The 23169-nt window shown below is 41.8% G+C and overlaps 1 protein-coding gene across 1 annotated transcript in view; it reads left to right on the top strand.

The window, feature by feature from the left end:
- Positions 1–11664, top strand: part of ptgir (prostaglandin I2 receptor) — a 25803-nt gene extending 14139 nt beyond the window's left edge. The window contains exon 3 of the mRNA XM_083666963.1: positions 10426–11664. Within this exon, the coding sequence (XP_083523089.1) occupies positions 10426–10710 (285 nt within the window). The 3' untranslated portion in view covers positions 10711–11664. The remainder of the gene's footprint in view (positions 1–10425) is intronic.
- The last annotated feature ends 11505 nt before the right edge of the window (positions 11665–23169 follow it).

Raw genomic sequence — 23169 nt, 5'->3', positions numbered from 1 at the left:
ATCATCAGCACATCATTGACCTAGGATGAGATTCACATGTCTACAGGATGTTGTTGTGTGCAATACAGTGCCAATACAGTGCCAATGCAGTGTGTGTGTGTGTGTGTGTGTGTGTGTGTGTGTGTGTGTGTGTGTGTGTGTGAGTGTGTGTGTGAGTGTGTGTTTAACCCAGCCAGCCGTTCCCTACCACTCTATGAGATGGCAGAGTGCTGAATATTGTTGTCCACCTTGTCCACCATGTCTTCCATATATGTTACACATTATGTTATCACTCAGCTAGCTTCTTCACTGAAGCTCTTTAATGAAAGGTGTTGCTCAGACTATTTTCTGTAGTCTGTCAGAGTTAAGGCCTACTAGACCTGTGGGAAATACATTCTCTATGTCAATAACTTGAAAATGAGGTTTGCATGAATTGGCTTGGAGGTTGTTTATTGGTTTCATTAGTACCAAGAAAAATAAATCAAACACAGCTCAAATATTTGAAAGTATTTGACACATTTACCCAGGCCTGGTGTGTAGTGTACTGCTTATCTTATCTATGTCACCCCCACCTAGGCATGGAGATCACAGAGATGGAATCCAATACAAAGGGATAGAATACAAGCTTAGCTGCCGTGTTCGTGGGGTTGGTGCTGTCACCTACAAGTAATATCATAATATGTACTGTATGTCATCTTATATCAATATATATATATTACTGATATGTGCATTTCTGAACAGTTCAGACTTCAGTCATGTAACATGTTGATTTACCGTAATTGTGCAATCTCTGTGTGGGGAAGCACGGCCTTGCACAACCTCATTTTGGATGAGTTGTTTGTTTGTGAATACACAAATAAGTGGGAATTCGTATGAGTAGAAATGATGGTGATAGAGAGGAAATGGATTAGAGGCTGTAACTGGATATGACCACCAAACTCTTCATTTAAATATATTATTATTATAAAATATTATATAAATATATAGTTTATATGAATCACCCCCCAATCACTGTGCCTTATTCAATGAATTATGTATTATGCATACCGCAACAAATGGACACAAAGGCCCAAAGATCTTAATCTTAATCTGTCTCCCTCACTCTTGACTGCGGTTTTGTGTTTACTTGAGTAGCTGTAGCCAATGTGAGCAGACATGTGAAAACTGCTGTAAAGGTTAGTCATCAGTCTACACACTACAACAGATGGCATGAAATATTTTCTCCTTCACAAGAGAATCTCTCTTCCCCTGCCAAGTCAAACCTTGAAGAACTCCAACGTGCTTTGGATCGGAATCATCAGTGAGACAGTGAGTCGTTGGGTGGTTGTTGTTATTGTATTGAACAGGACCAATATCAAACCTATGTTACACCCATGTGTTGTGGCGAGTGGAGGATTATATGCAGAGTGAAGTGTTTTTTGTTTTGGGAGTCGTTAGTCACAGGGAATCTGAACTGGGAGTTAGGCCTGCATGTCAAGGCCTGTGATGTGAGATGTCGTTATAGAGTTAAATAGAGTTATCTCTTCATACCCCTCTCACAAGCCAACATGTTTCAGCTTGTGTAGTACAAGACACACACACACACACACACACACACACACACACACACACACACACACACACACACACATACATACACACACAAACACACACACACACACATATACACACACACACATACACACACACACACACACACACACACACACACACACACACACACACACATACATACACACACACACACACACATACACACACACACACACACACACACACACACACACACACACACACACACACACACACACACACACACACACACACACCTGTTGTACAGTACATTTTAGTTGTAACAGTCCAAATCGGCACCTCATGGTTTAGTATCTACTACCGAGGAAGGCACATGTCAGGTCTCTTCAAGTCCCCCCATGGCCTTTCCTGATTCCATCCAGTCTGCTCATGTACACATGTTCTCCATTTCATGCCTACTGACCCAGATCATTTTGTCCTGGTCTCTTGAGATAACTTGTGGTCTCTGTCCCATTTCCGTCATCCTTCGTGGCTCATTTTGTTCCCTCCTTCCTTCTGGAAGTCATTTGAATCCTAACAGCCTTCTCCCATTATCATGGTCCTGTGTGTAAAAGAGATGATATTGGCCAACTCTGTCACTTGGTAACCGCACCAATCCCTCATGTAGGTCAGGACTCCATCTGAGACTTCCTCATATCACTATGCTATTCATCATTGTGCAAAATAACAGCCAGTGATACAACAATAGAACAATAGAAACTTTATTATTTCTATCAATTTCAATGGTGATTTATTATTATGCTAGCCTTTCATAAATAGTGTTAATGTACTAAATGTCAACCCCATGATAAGTTAAGATAGGCTTTTATTGTCTGTTTGCACAGAAATGTGCTTTACGTCATTAAAAAGAGCTCAAGTCAGGACATACAGTGCCTTCGGAAAGTATTCAGACCCCTTCACTTTTTCCACATTTTGTTGTGTTATAGACTCAATTTAAAATGGATTAAATTAAAAGAATTAGCCATCAATCCACACACAATACCCCAGAATGACAAAGCGAAAACATGTTTTTAGAAATTTCAGTAAATTAATTAAAATTGAAATACAGAAATACCTCATGTTCATAAGTATTCAGATCCTTTGCTATGACACTCTTAAAATGAGCTAAAATGCAAAAATGTCATCAACAAATCACTCAGTAAGTTGAATTGAGTTCATCTTAATGCAAGGATAATAGTTCATGTAATTTTGGAATTAATATCTTTGTTTTTATAGGGTCTCTGATTTGCATAGAGACACGCATGAGACACCGCATCTGTAACTGCATAAGTGTCTGCTTACTTTCCACCTCGTCTTTCTCTTTAGCAAGCTGAGAGTGGGGAGTCCCACCGTCACAGTCTCCCATTTCCTTTGTTGCAGTTTCAGTCAGCAGATGTACTGCAAAGCCAGCACTTTGCCATTCTCTGTCTATAGTTCAGTGTTTGTTTGTGAGGGCCAGGGGTAATGCTGATCTACGAGGACAAGTCTTTTAGACAACACCTACTCTGAGTAGATAGCCCTCGGTGCTCAAAAAGAAAGAAAGTTTGAAACCAGAACAGAGGGATTTTTAAAAATTAGAGACAGAGTTAGTGTAGCTTTGATGAGTAGTTTTACTGTAGAAAGACATGCCAAAGACCAGCTGGCACATCATTTCCAACTCACTGACAGCTACTTCACAGCTGCATGTGTGCGTGCATCATGTGTGTGTCATGTTTGTTGTGTGTGTGTGGTTATGTCTGTGTGTCTGTGTCTGTGTCTGTGTCTGTGTGTGTGTGTGTGTGTGTGTGTGTGTGTGTGTGTGTGTGTGTGTGTGTGTGTGTGTGTGCGCGCGCACGCATGCGCGTGTATGTGTGTTTCAAAAACATCCTTATGGGAAAAACCATGCATGCTTTAACCTACTAGGATTCCATATTTACTGGAATTCATACAGCTAAACAGGCATTTAATAAAAAACATTTAATAATGATCATTTTCATCATGAAAACAGATAATGATGAACAAAATACAGTTGCTTGCCAACTTAGCTATTTGGAAAAAGAGGCCATATTGTTGTGTTTCTTAAGTGCAGTGTAAGTACAGAAGAATGCCTTCCCTCTCTCTCCCATGCTCTCATTATATCATTCTTTATATGAGTGGTATGAAGCTTGGTGTGGAATGAGTGTGTGTGTGAGTGTGAGTGTGAGTGTGTGTTACATTGTGTTACCTTGTGTTACCTCTGCTCTGCGGTGCCTAGTGTTTGGAGGGCTGCCAGCTTTTGTAGGGCTATGGACCACAAGCAGTAATGGAATATCTACACTGGTGCCTGTCCTGGTCAATACTGTATCCACCACTGTAACTATGCACCTTTTCCTGCCCCTCATCTTCTCCACGTTATCCATTATGGCAGAGGAGATTACTGTACCAGGTTTTGTGAACAAATCGTTTTTTAAAATACACAAATCTCTGCATTTACTCTGTTTCACTTCACATACACTGTAAGTCTGACCTGTCCCCTCATGAAACCGTTTTAGTTTAGGGGCATGGTGGAAACTGTAGAACTCCCTTCCTGGAGTTAAGCAACCACACATACAAGTTATAAAATATGGCAGGGAGCCCAAGACTTATCAAACCCCAACACAGCAGAACCTACAGTACATCAGCCAGTGAACCCATGTGTGATGACGGAGGTTAGCATTACAGTATGTGAAACATCAGCCTATCTAGCCTACCTATGTAGCACAGCACCATGCAATTTGCCCTTTAGAACTGGCACGTGTGACCTCTACTCTAATACAGTGTACATGAAGGCAAGATACAGACCTACAGAATCATACATGGCACATGGGAATATTCTACCTAATGAATTATGTGTTTACAATGAAACGATCACTGCTTCTTGCACGTTTCAGCACTGACCAAGGGATATCATGATTCTGTGCTAGACTATAGTTCACAGAGCACATCTGTAACTCACCATCGATGATTATAAAGATATGAATGGACATTCTACTGTTACACTACGCAATCAGTACCCAGTCAACCACCTGCTTATGCGAGCATTGCTGCACTTCATCACAGAACTTCTGGCTCATGCTGCCTGTATTTCCACCACCATTATGGTTCTGTGCTAGACTATAGTTCACAGAGCACATCTGTGACTCACAATGGATGATTATCAAGATCTGAATGGTCATTCTACTGTTAAGTAGAAGGCCTTTAATAATGGAAGGGTACATTAGAGACCATCTGTCAACCTTTGTATAATCCATATCATCCATGTATTATGTATTGGATGATGAAGCTTTCATTATTTGTTCTTGGATGCTCTTTGTGGTCCTGACTCCACCTGGGGATTGAGTCTTCCGGTCAGAACTGTTACCGCCTGTAATAACTACCTCCTACTGTTACCAGTTGATGCACTGAACACTGCTGAGTATGTACTGAACATGTCTAATGTCTGCAGTTAACTCACTCTGGCTTCTGGTCCCTCTAAGTCTTAGAGTCTAAGAGGTGGAGATTGCTAATGTTCACACAGGGTGAATTCCCAGAGAATTTGTTTGAAGACAGACAAGAGGATTCACAGAATGTGTTCAATGATTCCGACTCTTCTGAGGGAAGGCTGACACTGTAGATTCCACAGATGGAATGTATTGATTGTCAGAGTGAATGAACAGACAAATATAGAATAGACATGCATAGTGGTATCAGAGTGGTAGACAGTGGTATATAGTCTGACTATTAGCTCTGTAACACATAGTTCAGCATGCGAGCACGCACACACACACACACACACCCACACACACACACCCACACACACACACACACACACACACACACACACACACACACACATACACACGCACACCAAGCATTGAGTAACTATAGACAATCAAGATCCCTAGAATAGTGTAGGAAGACCACCTTGGTCTGTATACTGTAGCATATATGTGTCATCAATTCTTACTACTTACATAGGCTACTGTAGTGGAATGGGTCTTTCATATTTGACCCCAGTCTCTAATGACACCAGAGCCCACCCTGGATTGTAACCCTTCATTTCAAACTTAGGCTATCTATGTGACTCAAGACTGAGTTAGCCAAGGAGCTAAAAGCTGAGGTGATAGCTCTCCAAAGTGTTTCCAAAGTCACAGGATACAAATCACAAATCTACAGGTCTCAGGCAAGCTTACCTGTTAAATGACCTCCACTACACACACAGAGAGAGGTCAAAGGTGCCTACAATGTTATGGTAAAGCTTTTGCACAGAAAAACATTACTATTTAATGTGGAAGCCTCCTTAAGTGGTGGTGTGAACAGGAGTGGACTTTCTCACTTTCTACTACAGTGTCTTCTCTCTCTCATGATGAAAGAAACTGATTGGTTGAAGAATTGCATGTCGTGCAGATTGTCAGAAGGATGGCCTCATTGTGGGCTTTGATATGTATGCTACTGTGGCGTTCTCTCTATTCTCATTATGAGTATCTAGCCCATATGTCACGTGCATGACCACTGACATACATATCTCTGTTGAGTTCTGTAGTCGTACAGTCTGAAAGGCCCGTAAGGTCCATCCTGCTTTGCCATCTCTGTGTCGGGACATGCACCACAAGCCTACCTAATGATCCACACACTGAAACAGGATCTGGGTGGAGGAGGTGGGAACAGTCCACCAGGACCCAAGTTGGAGACTAATGGGCCACTATGAACGTCCATTACAGGGTCTGCTTCCTGATAGCCATGGCCATCACCAGCCCCAAATGGTCTTTAATGTGTCCATGCCTTTCTGAACTGACCTCACATAGACAGACTAGGTCTAACCCTTGAGTGTCTGTGGCGTTTGTTTGTGCGTGTGTGTGTGTGTGTGCATGTGTGCCTGTGTGTGTGTGTGTGTGTGTGTGTGTGTGTGTGTGTGTGTGTGTGTGTGTGTGTGTGTGTGTGTGTGTGTGTGTGCATTAGAGGTGGGCGATAATGTACAGATATTTCAAGCGTTATACTGATGTAATTTAATTTTTACTGATTACATAATTTGCTGCTTTACAACAAACCAAAACAAAACTCTGCAAGCTGTGAGTCAGTGGTTTTGTGCGCATTGCGGTAGAATTCTGTTGCATTGACAAGCACGAGCAGTCGCGGGACAAGTCATAGATGAAGCACATAGCTGTGTGTGCATTTGTTAGCTGATATTCTTTAGAAGTTATAGCTTGTACCTGGGAAACAACTGCTTCATAAAAGAGCACAAAAGCAGTACACTTCTAGCTCACTTTGAAAAGCAAGTCACATAAAGAGTTAATTTTCTTAAAGGGGTTTTGTATTTTGGCTTGAAAGCAAATGTTTTTATCTGATTCTTTGTATGGTATTGACAATCATGTGAATTGTATTTGATAAAGTGCACCCAAAACACTACAACACAGTAAGAAAAATATACATTTGAGGGGTTCTCTTTCAGTCGACTAGGTTCAACCCCTCACTATGGGACACGTGTACCTTACTTGTGTACCTTTCTTTGAAGACCCCTATTCAATCATGCTTGGTACAGACTGGTGACGCCTGCACCCCCATCTATCACCCTGTACCCCCGTGCAACACTGGTCAGGCCCCCTCATGCCCAATAAGTCCCAGCAGGGACGGGCTTGCACCTACACCTGTACAACTGTACACCTGTTCCCTGACGCCCTGACACTCATCTTAAATAAGTCGGGTGATGTTAGTTAAGTCCCTCCCACCTACCGGCAGTCCTACAGACAGTAATTAGCCCACAAGATACCAATCAAGAGCTTCAAACACAGCCAGATGTCTTGAGACCGCATATTACTCGCCCTGACCACGGCCAAGCATGTTAGTGACTCATGTGCACTATCGGTCAACCCTACATGCACTCAGTTGCGTGACGACAATAAGGTACGTTATGCCCTAACTGAGCGCTTGTTCCTGCCCCTTTCCACGAATATGAACACCCTCTGTCCGGTGCACGCTCTGCGCGTTACAGGGACAGCTTGGCATCGTTCAGGGTCAGTGATCAGTTGTTTGCCTGCTTTGTGAACCCTGCCGGGGGTAGCACCTCTCCCATTGTTTTGTGGGGGCCATTGTTGAGGCTTACAATTCTAGGGGATTGCAGCCCCCTGTGGGGACCCGGGCACATCCCACCCACGGATGGAGGTGTCATGGGCCCTGTTCTAGGGTTTTCTCTTTGGAGATAAGTGCTGCCAGCTAGGCTTCTCTCCTCTTACCTTATAGGTTTGCTGCCTGGGAGTGACTGCGTCCTCTATGGCACACTTAGTGCTGGTTTGGAGACTGAGGATGTAGAAAGGGGTACATTCTTGTACATGTTTCCAGTTTCAGACCAGGCAATCGGGGCGTTTTGCAGGGTCCCATAGTGAGGGCTTGAACTGAGACTGAAAGAGAACTAAAGGTTACAAATATAAACCAGGTTCTCTGAAGGAGATGAGAGATACCGCTCACTTCATTGCCCCTCTTGTGTTTGTGAAGAGTGGTTCGCTGGAGCATCCCTTTATTGGGACAGGTAGGTGGGTGCAGCTTGAAAGGGTCACCGGCCTGTACCAGGCGTGATTGAATAGGGGTCTTAAACAAAAGGTACACAAGAGTGCATGTCCCATAGTGAGGATCTCCCTCATCTCCTTCAGAGAACATACATATGTAACTTTTAGTTTTTTTCACAATTTCCATTCACCTATTTCGGCCCCTGTTGTTTACAGACCATTTAACATCTTCAGCTTTCAGACCAGTAAAAAATACAGTTCTGTGAGAAAAGTTGATCATGATTTGATTTATCGTGCCATTTATCATTATAGGAGTTAATGGGTCAAATTATCGTGATAAGTGTTTTTGTCCATATCGCCCTGCTCGAGTGTGTGTGTGTGTGTGTGTGTGTGTGTGTGTGTGTGTGTCTGACTGTGTGTGTGTCTGACACTCCTGACTGTGTGTGTTTTATACATGGTCATGATTCTTATATACCCCTGAGTCGGACTGATTAATCACCTCTCCCCACAGGCCAAGCCTGCTGCAAATAGTCACAGCACAGATTCATCAATACAAGCTGTTTAAGGAGGCGCTGACGCCTCATCTGTCCTGCCATGCGCCCGGTGGCGGTGGTGATTTGTGCCCCTCTTAAAGGACATGACATCTGCTGAGAGGACCATATGAGGCAGGGTGGGACTGTGGTATGGTGGCACAGAGGGAGAGGCAGCAAGGGGACATGTGGAAGATGTTATGGCAACACGTGACAGGCAGGACAGGAAAACATGCTGTACATAGAGACAAATGACTATTGTATATACATAGGTGTGGTGTATGTCGTAGTCACATTGAGTGTTTGGGAATATAGAAGATAGATGAAGCCCCCCCCAGAAGACATCAACCAGGATATGAGTGATACTGATGTGATAGGATGTTAGAATATCTAGATATAGAATATCTTATGTATTTATTTTTTTACTAAGACAATCTTGACAGGCCACATTAAATAGGATGACAGGACGGATTTGGCCTTCAGGTCTACCACTTGATGATTCCTGTAGTAGGGGATCTGCTGACTCTTCTCTCCTTTTTAGTAGCTGCGTGTTTCTGGCCCAACCTCAACATCCTTCTCCGCAACACATTATTACACACACATTGACACCAGCCAATACCACACGTCCTCTAAATTAAATCAGCCAGGGGCTCCACTCAAGGCATGCTCAATTTATAGTTGTCGCTTGCTTGATTGATTAATGCTTGATTGGTCTGTGATGGCATCACTGCATTGCAACATCATAGCACATCATTTGACAAATAACCATAGCCTAATGCCTCATTGCCAATATAGTTTTCAAAGTGCAAGGCCCTGCTGATGGGTCAAGTTGCGGGTAGAATTTGAAGCACACGGACACATCTGAGAGTTTCAAAGGATGCAGTCTTTGCGGCAGTCTTGTATGGAAATAATAATAAATTACCATCTATCAAAGATCAATTAATCTGGGTTGGACTGATTTATTGTAGGCTAATAATGTTGGTGGATATTTGTTCTCACTAGGCTAGCTCTGTCATATCGCAGGTTTGAGCAGCAGTTCTGCTAAAGTCATCAAACCTCGCTGTTTATTGTTCCTCCCACTTTTAATTACCCTTTCGCCAGCAGAGACTATGTCACCTGTATTTTCACTGATACCGCATCACAAGCAATGTCTGCTAAATGTCCCCCTAGACTATGAGACATTGTATGTGTTCAGGACAGTTAAGCCTGGGTGGTTGTGAAACACAGCACAGTGCTGTTCCTTTCCCTGGTCTGGGATTTGGCACGGTTTGGCCATCTAATAGTCCCACAGCGGCTCTCACTCTGTCTTTGGCTTATTTGTTTTTCGTCACAGGCCTTAGCAACAGGGAAACATTTACACTGCCACAGAATAACACTTGATGGGGGGCATGTTATCAATTATGGGTCTGTTTGTTGAATATACTGTATCTGGGAGGAAATAAGGGATTGAAGATAGAGGAAAAAAGTGACCAAGATGCATCCTACACCAGGTACCTTATTGTTCAGAATTAAAGAAAAATGAATTACAATAATACAAATTAAATGAAAATATTTGTTTTAATGTTTTTTTTTAAATATCAGCTCACAAATTGGGCAAGTGAAGACGCAGATATGAGCTACTGTTTTACAACAAGCCCAACCTTTAGAATTGCTCAACAATGGCCCCATGTGGTATTGCTGGGGTGAAATACCTCAAATAAAATGTGTGGAAAAGGCCAGTTGACTGTCGGGATACCTCTGTGATACCGTTGTTCAACCATGAACCTTGTAAACACTGACCTACTGTAGCTGTTAGTGAGATACGATTTTTCTCTCTCTCTCTCTCTCACTCATCAATATCTAAAGCACTCTCTCTCTCTCCTCCTCAGATCGCTGGTTTCGTCAATGCTGTCCACCTGGTGGGAGACGACCAGGACAACCTGCTGGCCTTCCGCTTCCAGGCCCTTAACCCCATTGTCGACCCCTGGGTCTTCATCATCTTCCGCAAGTCTGTCTTCCAACACCTCCGCTCCCTCCTGCGCTGCCGCTTCACGGGGGGAGCCGTGAAGAACACCCTCTCCCTCCCCCCGGACCATAACCATGTTGAGCACCACAGCCCCTCGCCCTCTTCCATTGCCCTCCAGCCCAACATGTACTCCAGTCTGCCCCTGTGACAGAGAGATAACTCTGGGTTGGACAGGACAAGGGTCGGTCGGGGGTTAGGGAATGATTTGGTAGAGTGGACATTGGAGACATCTTCTTTGTATAGGTCACTAATCCAACATTGGAGTAACTCAGAAGAAGGACGCTGAGACCACACTGGGGCCCAGGGTTTTAGAGAGCTCTACTGACCAATATGCCAAACCCTCTTCAGTCTCAGTTATGCTCCTAATACAGAATGCACACTCAGAAGAAAGAGAATCATCTGTACAACAGTTTCCAGACCATTACATACAGCACTTCTGAAATAATGCAGTCAGTACAAGAACTATACAACATTGCATGGACATCTGACAATACCTATTTTCTTTCTTAACAAGCTACTACCTATGGGCCTGTTTGAATGTAGTCTGTGTGAGGACTGCCCCCACGGTGTATCTGTTATGAGTTCTGCCAGTCTCTCTGTCTTCTCTTTCACTCAGAGACTAGGCTGCATGAAGGTTGTTGTGTTTTTGTGTTACCCTACTGTGAGTCCCTTTTATATGTTTTTTTCAAGTGTTTGCTCAGTAGTGTTGTACAGTATGTGTTGTGGTTTGGTGTTCATTATGCAGATGTTTGTTAATGTATTTTGTGGTGCGTTTCCCGAAATTTGTGCTACGTGCCCTGAGTGTGTGTGTGTGTGTATGGTTTGTGTGTGTGTGTGTGTGTGTGTGTGTGTGTGAGCGTGTGTATGTGCTACAGTTGCTGTTGTGGTCTCTGACTTCCTCTGCATGACAGTCCTTAAATCTCTCGTGTTGTGTCTGGCACAACAATGTACCAGATATGTTCTTGCAGTATTTACATCCATTGTGAACATTTTGAAAATCACTAAAAGTCAATACATTGAAACATACACGTAATGTAGAAGTTCCTGACTGTACATATTCAGTAAAATACTGTAAAAATATAACAATGAAAAATAAAGGCTGAAAATACAATATGTTTTCCTTCTTGGATGATCACAGATGTCCATATGCTGACCCAAGGTGAAATTAGTTCTAGAAACCTCCCTGCTCTCAGATTGATATCTAATTGTATGTATCTCTCGATCATTCAGAAATGGCTTGTAAAACTCACAGAGCTTGAAGACATTGTCTGTGTGTTTACAGATAATTGAGGATTCAACAAGACAAGATAAACAGGAAATAGGTTATGTTTGTGTTCAGATAATCTCAATAGTGTTTACAAACGGATGGGCACGCATTGCATAAAATTAAAACCTGGAGTTAGCTGTATACATTTTCGACGCAAGCATTTTGCAGATGAGCAGTGAGCATGCAATTATCTACTTTTTATCTGGTTAAAATCTCCGCCTCCATTTAAAGCACTCCTCTCTATTCGTCTCTAGAATCTGTGTATTGCTGGTTAAATTCACCGTATGCACCACCTCTAATCAGCACTTTTAGATGGAGGCACCGTCAGACTCTACATTTAAATGTGAAACTAGGGTCTAAACCCTAGTGAGACTAGGGTTTAGATAACACAGTTGTTTTGACCTTGCCAGTGTCACAATCAAAATCACCATCTGGTAGATGCAAGACTGTAGATTAGATTGTATAGATGTATGAGATTTTAATTCCAGGAAATAATCCAACAAAGTAATTGTATTAAAAGGGCACGCTGGGATTTGTACATCTATTTCTGGACTTTTAAATTAATGATATATAGCCATTGATTGAAGAATATAACTTATTAATGCCCCATGAGCTTAGTAAGTCTTACCCAATATATATGCTTGTTTTACACCATTGTTTGTAAATGTAATTGTAAACAAACACTATATACTGTAGGTTTAAAAAATAGTTCAAACTATCATTTTGATCTCATGGATGGTCAGTCCTTGCTTCCATAGCTCCATCTATGAATTTAAGAGTGGTTACATTTCTCCAGCTCCATCCATCAGCTGTTTACCAAAGAGTGGTGGGGTGACTACTTTGTTGTTGTTTGAATCCCAAATAGCCCCTTTAAAAACAGGAAATAATAAGTCAAGGGACACAAGTGGCTTTGACCACTGGCCAGTAGCAATGCAGTATTTACAGGCTACTAATGTAGAGGTCATTCAAAGAGAGCAAGGACAATTTTAGAATTGGCACAAGGCCATAGTATACCCTAACATAGGGACTATCATCTGCATACTGGCTCCTTCAGGAAACAGGATACTACAACCAAGGCCCAGATCTTGAGGCCACAAAGTGTGCTGCCTAACCAAAACCTTACCGGAAAATGTGACAAGGAAGGAGAGCAGCTTCTAAAGAAGACACTTACAGTAATCTGAGGATATAAAATACAGTCATAGGTAAGCATTCCTAGTAGAGAAATGGATACTATATCATATTACAGTATGTGAATAACTATGAGGATAAGACAAAACATGTTTTTGTTCCAAGCTATTATAATTCCTGGTAATAGAATTCCCTCAAGTGGTATTGGTATATGATATTACATGAGGATACAATACCAAAATGTACTTCCCCTAAGAGCCAACGGAGAAACTTTACACTCACCATCATTATAGTCATTGCTTTGTCAAGCAGACTCTCCATAATCTGTGTGTTGAATACACTTAACCGAAATACATGGAACTGTGCACACACATACAGGCATATGGCATCACTTACTGTACAAGCTACACTACTGCAATATTATTAAGAAATATAACCTACTGAGCGTTGACAGCTTCTTATGCTTTGCCTGTCTGCTGTTTAAAATCCACCTCTTAAGCAGTTTGTTCTATACTGCAAGGGCAATATCAGGACAACAAGAGCTTCAACAAGAGGGGACTGCTCAGCACAGTTTAGGTCCACTAAATTTAGACAGACTGTTTTCTCATTCAGAGTGTCTGGGTTATGGACCACCCTGCCAATTAGTGTGAGAGACTGCAGTACCTTTGCTAGCTTCAAGGCAAGCCTAAAAAAGGCAAACCAATCCTGTGAACATTAAGATATTCTGATTCCAACTGTCAGATAGGACCCAGGGACATTTAAAAATCTGGTTATATTGTCTATTGTTGTATATTTGTAAGTAATATAATTATAGATCTTGTTGTAATGTGTTATATTGTAGTATTAAATTGACTTATTGATGTTTATTGTTGATGATATTGATGTATTGATGCTGAGTGTAGTTGATTAAGCAATAACACACGAGAGGGTGTGCTATATCGTGGATATCGGAACAGCTGTAATGCAGTCATCCATCACAACCGTCCTAGATATATCGTGTGTATCGTTTTATACAATGGGTTTACACCGACAGCAACTATTCTCACAAGCAATGGTGCTAGTTAAGCAATAATACACGAGAGACTCGTGTGTATTACTGCTTTTATACAATGGGTTACCAGCATTAAAAAGCAAGATTCATTCCCAAACCAACAAAACGTGATGCTACATTAATTAACACTGGTTGACAAGTGCAATTCAAGGCGTTCTCTGGTAGTTCTACTTGGATTGACTGCCATGTTAAATCTAAACTACACAAGCGCTGGTTGATAATTCCAGAACTGGTTTCTTGGGACGCTGATGGCGGTGATCGACACAATGTTGCGTTACGTCTGGTTGCCAGCAACTACAGACAGTAGTGTAGCGAACGGCTGGGTAGAGCAGCTTGCCCGCAGCTTGCCCTCAGCGGGTATCGAACTCAATATTTTGCTTACAAACCGGCCACGCTAGCTACAACACCAAGAGAGTTAAAACCCTTGGTAGAGCTGCTAGCAGGCCTTACACAGGGTCGTTTCACTATCCCCTCCGTTCAGGAGAGCGTGCCCTCACGCTTTACTACACCGAGTCCCTCACCTGGACACGCCTCTCTGATGGCCTCACGGGCGCCATCCCACTGCAGACACCAATGTAGCGGGGTAGAGCAGCTTGCCTAAAGTGGGTATCGAACTCACAATCTTTCGCTTACAAACCGGCCACGGTAGCTACAACACCAAGAGATACACATGCATTCATAATTCTGATTATTGTGCAATATCAAAACCCAGAAATTACTCGGAAATAGACCCTACTCGAGCATCTGAGCACCCCGACTTGGATTTCATTTTACACCGGTTTGTTGATAGTTCTGTAATGCATGAATTATCCCCGTAGTGACAACCCAGTAAACAAATCTCTACCTGGCTGGTTTACAAAAGCTAGCTAGCCAGTTCAGTTTTTTGAGGAGTGTAGCAGCATAAGGATGACAAAAACAACCATGTATTATCCATTATTGTCAGAATCCTTCCATTGGTCTAGCAACTTTCATTGACGTCTCTTTGGTCCTCATGTGGACAGACACAAATAGCAGACTCCAAAGGCAAAGCCTAGAATCAATACTAGACATTTACAGCTCTCTTATGCCTGCACAAATGATGTGACGGAACATACCTGACTAACCAGAAACACCTGTCAAGCAATGAATTAAAGCTCATAATATCTACTTTAACTTAATAGTAAATGTTTGGTTAAATATGGATATGTTTAAAAATGTTGTATTTTTTAATGGTGAACCCAATCTGGAAAAAAACAATAACATTGAATTAAAGCTGAGAATCTCTACTTTGACCGCACAGTAATTTGTTTATTTCAAATCCAAACTGTTGGAGTGTAGAGCTAAAAGAAGACAAAATGCTTCCTCTTTCCAATAATTATGGAGTGCGGTGTATACAGGCGCCAACTGTTAGAAATTATTTTTATAAAAACAGTTTATTATTGCTATAATAAAAATACATTACTGCAGTGTGCTAAATTTACTAATGTGATGGCCTGTTGATAAATGAGCGATGGATCAAGCATTAGTCCCATAGTACGTTGGATTAATACATGGAGAGGTTAAGCCAGGTCATCAAGAAAGATGTTGCAACACATGCTTACACAAAGAGCTATAGTGGAAAGTACCAGGCTAGGGAGGACAGGCTAGGGAGGACATACCAGAGTAGGTGTCTTATCTCTTACAGGGTGCTGACTCCACAGCTGGGATGAATGGTGTGACCAGCCCGTGAACAACAAGGGATGCCAAGTCTAAACCACGGTTCCTCCCCAACCAAATAGCCAATCATAATCATTTTGTATTCTGTAAATACTTTGTTTGACTGTTTGAATGCATCCATTTTTGGAAGGTTGGTTACAGATTAACAGCTTGCTGACTGTGATTTTCTTCGCCAAAAGTGGTCCTTGTACAAGCCTACAATTAAGACATATAAATAAATAGCTAAAAGTAAGAAGTAGTTTGTCTTCTCCTTCAAATAAAGAACACGTTTTCTCACACAACCTGATGGCTTTTCAAAACAAAAAACATGTCCGACATCTCTCTCGCCTCAAATTGTATTACCCTTGGTTACCACTAAACAACCCTGTCAATATCTGAAACCTAAAATACATGTATAACATGCCAACATTGTAATAACATTACTCCAATGGATGTCGTACTAGCTAACATTTTCTAGTTAAACTGATAACTAGCATCAGAGAAATGCTAGCAAGCTAACACGCTTGTTTGTTAGTTACCCTACAAACCATGACCACCAGTGCTGTAGCTAGCTACTTTTCTTTCCAACGAAAGTGAGCTCCTTGGGAAATATTAACGGACTACCAGGCTAGAGACATTCTCCCTGGGAAAGTTTGTAACAAATGACAATAGCCAAATATGCCTGTCACAAAGTTACATGTTGTTACAGCCTATGGGCGGGAGCATTTTTAGGGAACTATAATTATGTGGTATATTAACACTGCAAAATTCCATGGTGTCATAGGTTGTGTAGAACACTGGAGATGTGCATTAACAAGGTTATCTGACCTACGGTGTCGTGCGCTATCACATATTGGACAGATACCTCAAACCCTGTCATGCTTTAATGCTTACTTGTTTCCTGCCCAGGGGCTACACATGAAATCTATCTAGCTAAATCTGGTGCATTGACAAGTTGTACATGGTCCTTCACAAATAAACTAATAAAGCAGCCCTCTTTCCTCCCTCCCCTCTTCCTGTCCACTTTCCCTCAACAATGCTGATATGAAACAACTGAATCGGTGAAAGAACATTCTCAGTAGGCATCCGCCATAATGTCCAAACTTGGCCCTGCTTCCTGGTCTGTTCAGCCGACCGGAAACATATGGTTATCTCTGATTCATCGGAAGATCTTGACAATGATGGATCTTTATCTGGACCACAGTGCTAATGAGAGCCAGTGCTCCTGGACCACACTGAGGTCGTAATTAAAAGTCTTCCTTGATTAACTAGATGGAAATAGACTGGAGGAACAGATTGATGAACTGAGATAAACCATGTTGATAGTTCTGTTATCTGTATATGCACGCACATAGAACCAGATAAGTATTTCTCTCTCATTTGTTACTGTAGTCTTTCTCTTTTTTCATTCTTTCTCTCCCTCCCTCTCAACATCAAGGCACACATACATTGTCTGTCTTTCTCACACAATAAAGGAATCCCTTTTGACTTGCCTTTCCTTATCTGTAAGTACCCCCCAACCTGCACCTGAGACGTAATACATTCCAATTTCTCACCTTTTGATCGTCCCTACATTGGGACAATGTACATACAGTCTTTCTTGGCTTCTGACGTCCCCAGTTTGGGAACATGCTGTCAGATACATAGACAGAAACAAATATGCTACTGGCTCAACAGCAATTACATTGTTACATTTTTTACATTTAGCAGATGCCTTTATCCAAAGCGACTTACAGCAAGTACATTTGCCTAAAGTAAGTGAATCATCTATACATTAGTCATCATAAGAAAAAACAAATCTATGCTAGGACCAGGGGCCATTGGCTGTCATAATGCTAGAAGAAGGAAGGATTACTTTTTTATTATTATTATTATTATTTACAGTAGAGAAACTGTACAGGGGGGTAGTGGGGGGTGAAGAGGTCTTTAGGAGGAACAGGCAGGATGTAGCCTTAAAAGATGGGTCTTCAGTCTACGGCGGAAGATAGGTAGTGACTCTGCAGTCCTGACAGCAGTGGGAAACTCATTCCACCACCGGGGCGCCAGGACAGTGAAAAACCGTGGCCGAAGAGTGCGACTGCTGCATCCTCATAGAGGCAGAGGTGCCAGGCGGCCAGCCGAGGTAGAAGAACGGAGTGATCGGGCAGCAGTTTGGGGGCTGACCATTGCTTGCAAGTAGGGAGGGGCTGTTCCATTTGCCGTCCGTTTGAGCACCAGGGTCTTGAATCTGATTAGCTTATTACCATAATTACTTAATAGATGTTTTCTGTTTTTGCACTCGTCATTGTGTTGCGCTGCAAATGAGGGGGTGTTTTAGTAGATGGTCTTAATTATAGTTAGTAGAGTCATTTCTCCCCTGAACAGATTACAGTGATTTATTGACAGAACAGTGAACTTACGTCTAAAGCAAAGCATTTGGGATTAAGTGGGAAGCCATGAGTCCATTTATTTTATTGACCCAAAGGGGGTATGACTCTCACTTAGTTTTTCAGTATTCAGACTTTTCCCCCAAGCAGTTAACACGTTTGCCAAAACACCACATTTCTTTTGCAAAATGCACTACTCTCAAAAAATACATGTCACAAAACCATTCATTTCAAAATGATGAACTAAATAGTAACTATAACCATCATTTTTCATGCATCCCTTCATGGCCACAATTTACCCATCTTCTAATGGCTACTTCCAGCATGATAATGCACCATATCACAAAGCAAATGTCATCTCAAACTGGTTTCATGAACATGACAATGAGTCCAGTGATCTTCAGTGGCCTTCCCAGTCACCGGATCTGAAATCCAATAGAACACCTTTGGGATGTGGTAGAACGGGAGATTCACAGCTTGAAAGTGCACCTAAAGAAATCTGCAGGAATTGCGTGATGCAATCATGTCATCATGGACCAGAATCTCAAAGGAATGTTTCCAACATCTTGTGGAATCAATGCCACGAAGCATTGAGAGCATGTTTCGAGAGCAAAGGGAGGCCCTACCCAGTATTAGTATAGTGTTCCTAATAAAGTGTTTGATGAGTGTATATGCTGTAAGGAAATCATTTTGTTTTGCTTGTCAACACTTATTCAATTGATTGTTGTGTCGTCTGTGGAGAGTTGTGCATTTTTTCAAAAAGGTGCTTAACATTAGCATTTTGTGTGAAAGCAATGAGAAATGACTAACAGCTTTGCTGGAAATTATACTGTTGTGCTCATGTATGGTATTGCTGTGGGCATATGAACTTCAGTTTCATACAAATGGTGTAAGCAAACGAGAATTAAAAAAAAAAACATCTTTATTTTCAAAGAGTAATGATCCTGTGTTCAATTAATGTTGCAATGATAACCACACTTATCAACATGATGGCTAGGGCTATGTCCAGATCTATTTTTTTAACCTTTGACATCAGGTTGGGACACATCAAAATGAAATGTTAAAGACCCCCTTCAGTCAATATCGAAAATTGTGTGAGCATATGAATCAAATCAAATCAAATCAAATCTTATTTGTCACGTACATCGCATTCAGCCGTAATTGACATAGTGAAATGCATTGGGATCTTGCTCCTCGCTTAACAACAACAGTCGGCAACAATCGACAAGTCAACATTAAAAAGTTACTTTAAAAAAGTGACAATAGAAGAAACGTGACAATAGTCCTTCTTGAGTAGGGGGAGGGGGGGGAGTGATCAATTGAGCATTCTTATGGCCTGTGGGTAGAAACTCCGAAGCCTGTTGGACAGGTCTGGATGCTCCGGTACCTTTTGCCAGAAGGCAGTGATCAAACATTGAAGGGGAGGGTGAGAGAGGGCTTGTTGCATCGCCCAGTGTAAGAGCGACCATCAGGTCTGCTTGTGCAGTGTACATTGCATCAAGACAGAGTGAGAATTTGTCTTTATAAGCCAGATAACAGTCACTTTTGGTGTAGCCAGAATCCACAGGACAGAACCCTGATACCGATCATACAGAATACTGAATCACTCAGGAGGCCCTACAAGGTGCTGGCATGCCGCTAATCAGCTACGGTTATTTATGTATTTATGTCTGCATTCTCCAGTTTTCTGCAATCTGTCATTAAATGCCTCAACTCACTAACACTGAGGAGCAGTATTTATCGAGCCTCTCAGAGCCTCTCTGTGGTCGGAAATTCTGAGAATGACACAAATTTAGGCCTACTTTTACGCATAGGAATAAAAGCTATAAGTAAGTTATACAAATTCTTTTGACATAAAAGTTCTCTAAGTACCCGGATGTGCAAAGTGCAGTGTGCAAAGTCCCCTTTACGTTTTGACCTCAAGCACCTGCGGACAGGATATTTCATGTGCATATGTCCCTTTTCTTGTTTATTTGAATTGTTATAATTATCAGCTGGGAGTTATTCCTAGGAATCTGAGAGTATGACTAGGCAGCTTCATAACATGGTCCCTATACCCTAAATTAGTAATGGATTTTGTAATGGATCTACAAGCAGGGGGAGTAATAGATCTACAAGCAGGGGGAGGCTACCGCCTTTCCAAGAAAATGTGCAAAATGTGTCTAAAAGCTTTAGATGATAGCCACTGGTGCTGTATGCCTCAGCTGCTGGCCACGTCAGACTGGTGTCCCATGGCCTTGTCTGAATACTGTCAAAAAGCATCCTTCCTCCTCCCGCCTCCTTCCTTTCATTGAGGTCTTTGAGATATCTGATTGAACAATTCAAGGCAATCTGTCAATGTCTTATGTCTGTTAGAGCATATTGGATGACTGTCATTCGTATTCCATTCACCCAGCTCAATGTAACATTGTTATACGTGCATACCCAGCCCGGCATGGATGATAATCAAATTTGCCCATCCACCATGAAGTTTCTATAATCTAGCCTACAAATTAAAGTTTATATAACGCGCGTGCACAGGAAGAGAGATACATTGGAGTAATCAAAGTGACAGTGACACATTCAATACCTCCTTGCACACTCTTGCCTGCTTCTGAGTGATCTGGTCACACGCACCCGCACAGTCCACGTTCATAGCAGCCAGCCACATACACATCATCACTTTGCTTGTTGTCCAAGCCAAACACTTATCATACCATAACCGCTAAAATAAGCGCTACACAGCCTACATTGTTGTCACCATAATTACTGTGTAAGTCTATGGAAGGTGAGAACCATGAGCCTCCTAGGTTTTGTATTGAAGTCAGTGTAGCCAGAGGAGGACGGAAAAAATTGCTTTCCTTCCGCCTACACCATGGTGCTACCTTATGAGGAGGACGGTCCTCCTACTACAGTATGTAAACACCATTAACCTTTCTAAAGGTCTAAGTTGGGGAGGATATAATGAGGGGAAAAGAACCAGATCTCTTCCACCTCTGCATGCATTTGATCATAATGCAGATGGTAATAACCTAACCTTGTTGAGGCCAGACTTTCCTAGTTCAGAAAACCTGGGGAAATCATTTGCAGAAGGTAGCTACAAAGGAGTGGAAACCTGTTTCAAATGAGAGATGACTTGCAAGACGTCAAACCAATCAAATACCTTGCCGTAAAAATTGATTTCAGATTTTCCTTCAGGTTTTCTTCAATGTTGCAAGCTAGCATAGGCAACGTGACTCTGCAAAATAGTTGTATAACATCCCCATAGCTTGCGTGTATAAGGATGTATTACGCTGATGGCTGTGGTAAAGTAGCATGAGGAGTAGATGTTCTAGTGGGGAGGGAACTTATCAATAGCAGGAAGAGAGTTTCCATGTGATCCTGTTCCACCTAACACTTCACATGCTCAAAGTTATCATCTTTCACCTCTCCCTGACATCCTTACCCATAGTACATCTGAGAGAGTTTGACTATTAATCCCATTGTATATGGCAAAACGTGCCCACTAGGGACAGGCATCGAGTGAGTGCAAAAATGACTTGGAGTATATAGAGCTGCACTGTTAAACTCTTTAAGCTCTTTACTTCAAGAATTGTATTTGTGTGGCATTAGCTCAACATCTTTATTTTCCAACAAGCTTCTTCCAAAGCTGGATTATCATTTACTGTCTTGAATAATGTTATTTGAGCCTATAGCTCCCAGTCATTTTGCATTCACTTGTTGATGTGGCAGTGGCAGAAAATTGCAATTTGAGATGGTCTTTTTTTCATAATCCGATATTCTTTTATATGCCTCTAAATGGAAAGATTGAGTTTCAAGATAATGAAGCCAATGCCTGTGACACAAAAATGAAAAACAAGCAAAACATCAACTTTAAGAGTAATACCTTAAGTAAATTATTTTATGATGCCACATGAGACAAGTCAGCTATTATGGCATGTGATGAAGAAACATGGATGTCCACTATTGAGGTGGCTGGCTAGCCTTTCACACATTGGATCTCTGTCACTACCTGAGTTCTAGAGCAGCAGACGTGGGTCGAAAGGTATTTGAAAAATAATCCTAATAATCGCTATAATAATAATCTTGATTCAGCTTTCTTGGCACAAACCCTGACAACTAAGCTTAATCAACCAAGTATTAGAAAGTATTTCAAAAACTATTCTGCAGTTCTGCAGAATTCTGCAGTGCAAGCCATACATTTTGGTGTAATGATACAGTGCCATCTAGTGGATATGTAAGACTACAACAATAGCATAAACTTCTGTCGCATAGTAGACAAATACTTTACAATGTATAATTATACTATAATATACCAATTTTAATGGGGTTAACTTGCATCTCTAATAAGATGAGATGTAAATAGAGACTAGGTACAATAGCCCTGTCTCAGATATAGTGTTTGTTGTCCACCCAGCCAAGATGTTCATGTTTTACACAACCACCATAGACCATAAAAACAACATAATCATAGGCTGTTACGTCAGAGAGAGCTAGGTTTCCTACTGGGTGAGATTCTTCCTCAGTTTCCAAATTAATTTACCTGAGCTACTTACTGTAACATACCAACACCCAATCACATCCACCTGTCCCAGATTAAATCCACACCATTGACTCTCTTGCCCGTCCATAGCAAGCTAGGTGAATGGGCTTTGGGAGCATTTCAAGTGGTTGGGGTGAAGGGTCGTGACCCTGACTGGCCCGGATTACCAGAGGCTCCTGTGGCAATCCCATGAGCCACCAAATATAGCGTGCCTCTTCCAGGGATAGCTCCTCTTATGGAGGCCGGGGTGACCTCCTCTGACCCAATCCGAGAGGCCGCCTGGCACAGGATGGGATTACTCAGCCCACTGGGAGACTTGCAGGGATACAAACACTCTATGCACTGAGTTTAAATTGACTCAATCTATGGAACTGCAAGCACAGGGGCCTATTCAGGAAGTTCTACTGTTACTGAACATTCAGATTGCAAATTTTTATCTTGAACAATGGGTGTCTGTTGAGGACTGAGGGAGTCAGCTCTACAAATTGCACTTCTATCTGCAGCTATCTGAACATTTCAACTCACTGAATACACTCCTGTATTCTTATCTTAAAGGTAGACTCAGCTATATCACGTAGCCACGAACTAGCAGGGATGAC

Source organism: Argentina silus (assembly GCF_951799395.1).
Source record: "Argentina silus genome assembly, chromosome: 3".
Lineage (NCBI taxonomy): Eukaryota > Metazoa > Chordata > Actinopteri > Argentiniformes > Argentinidae > Argentina > Argentina silus.
This window is presented reverse-complemented; position numbering and strand designations above follow the sequence as displayed.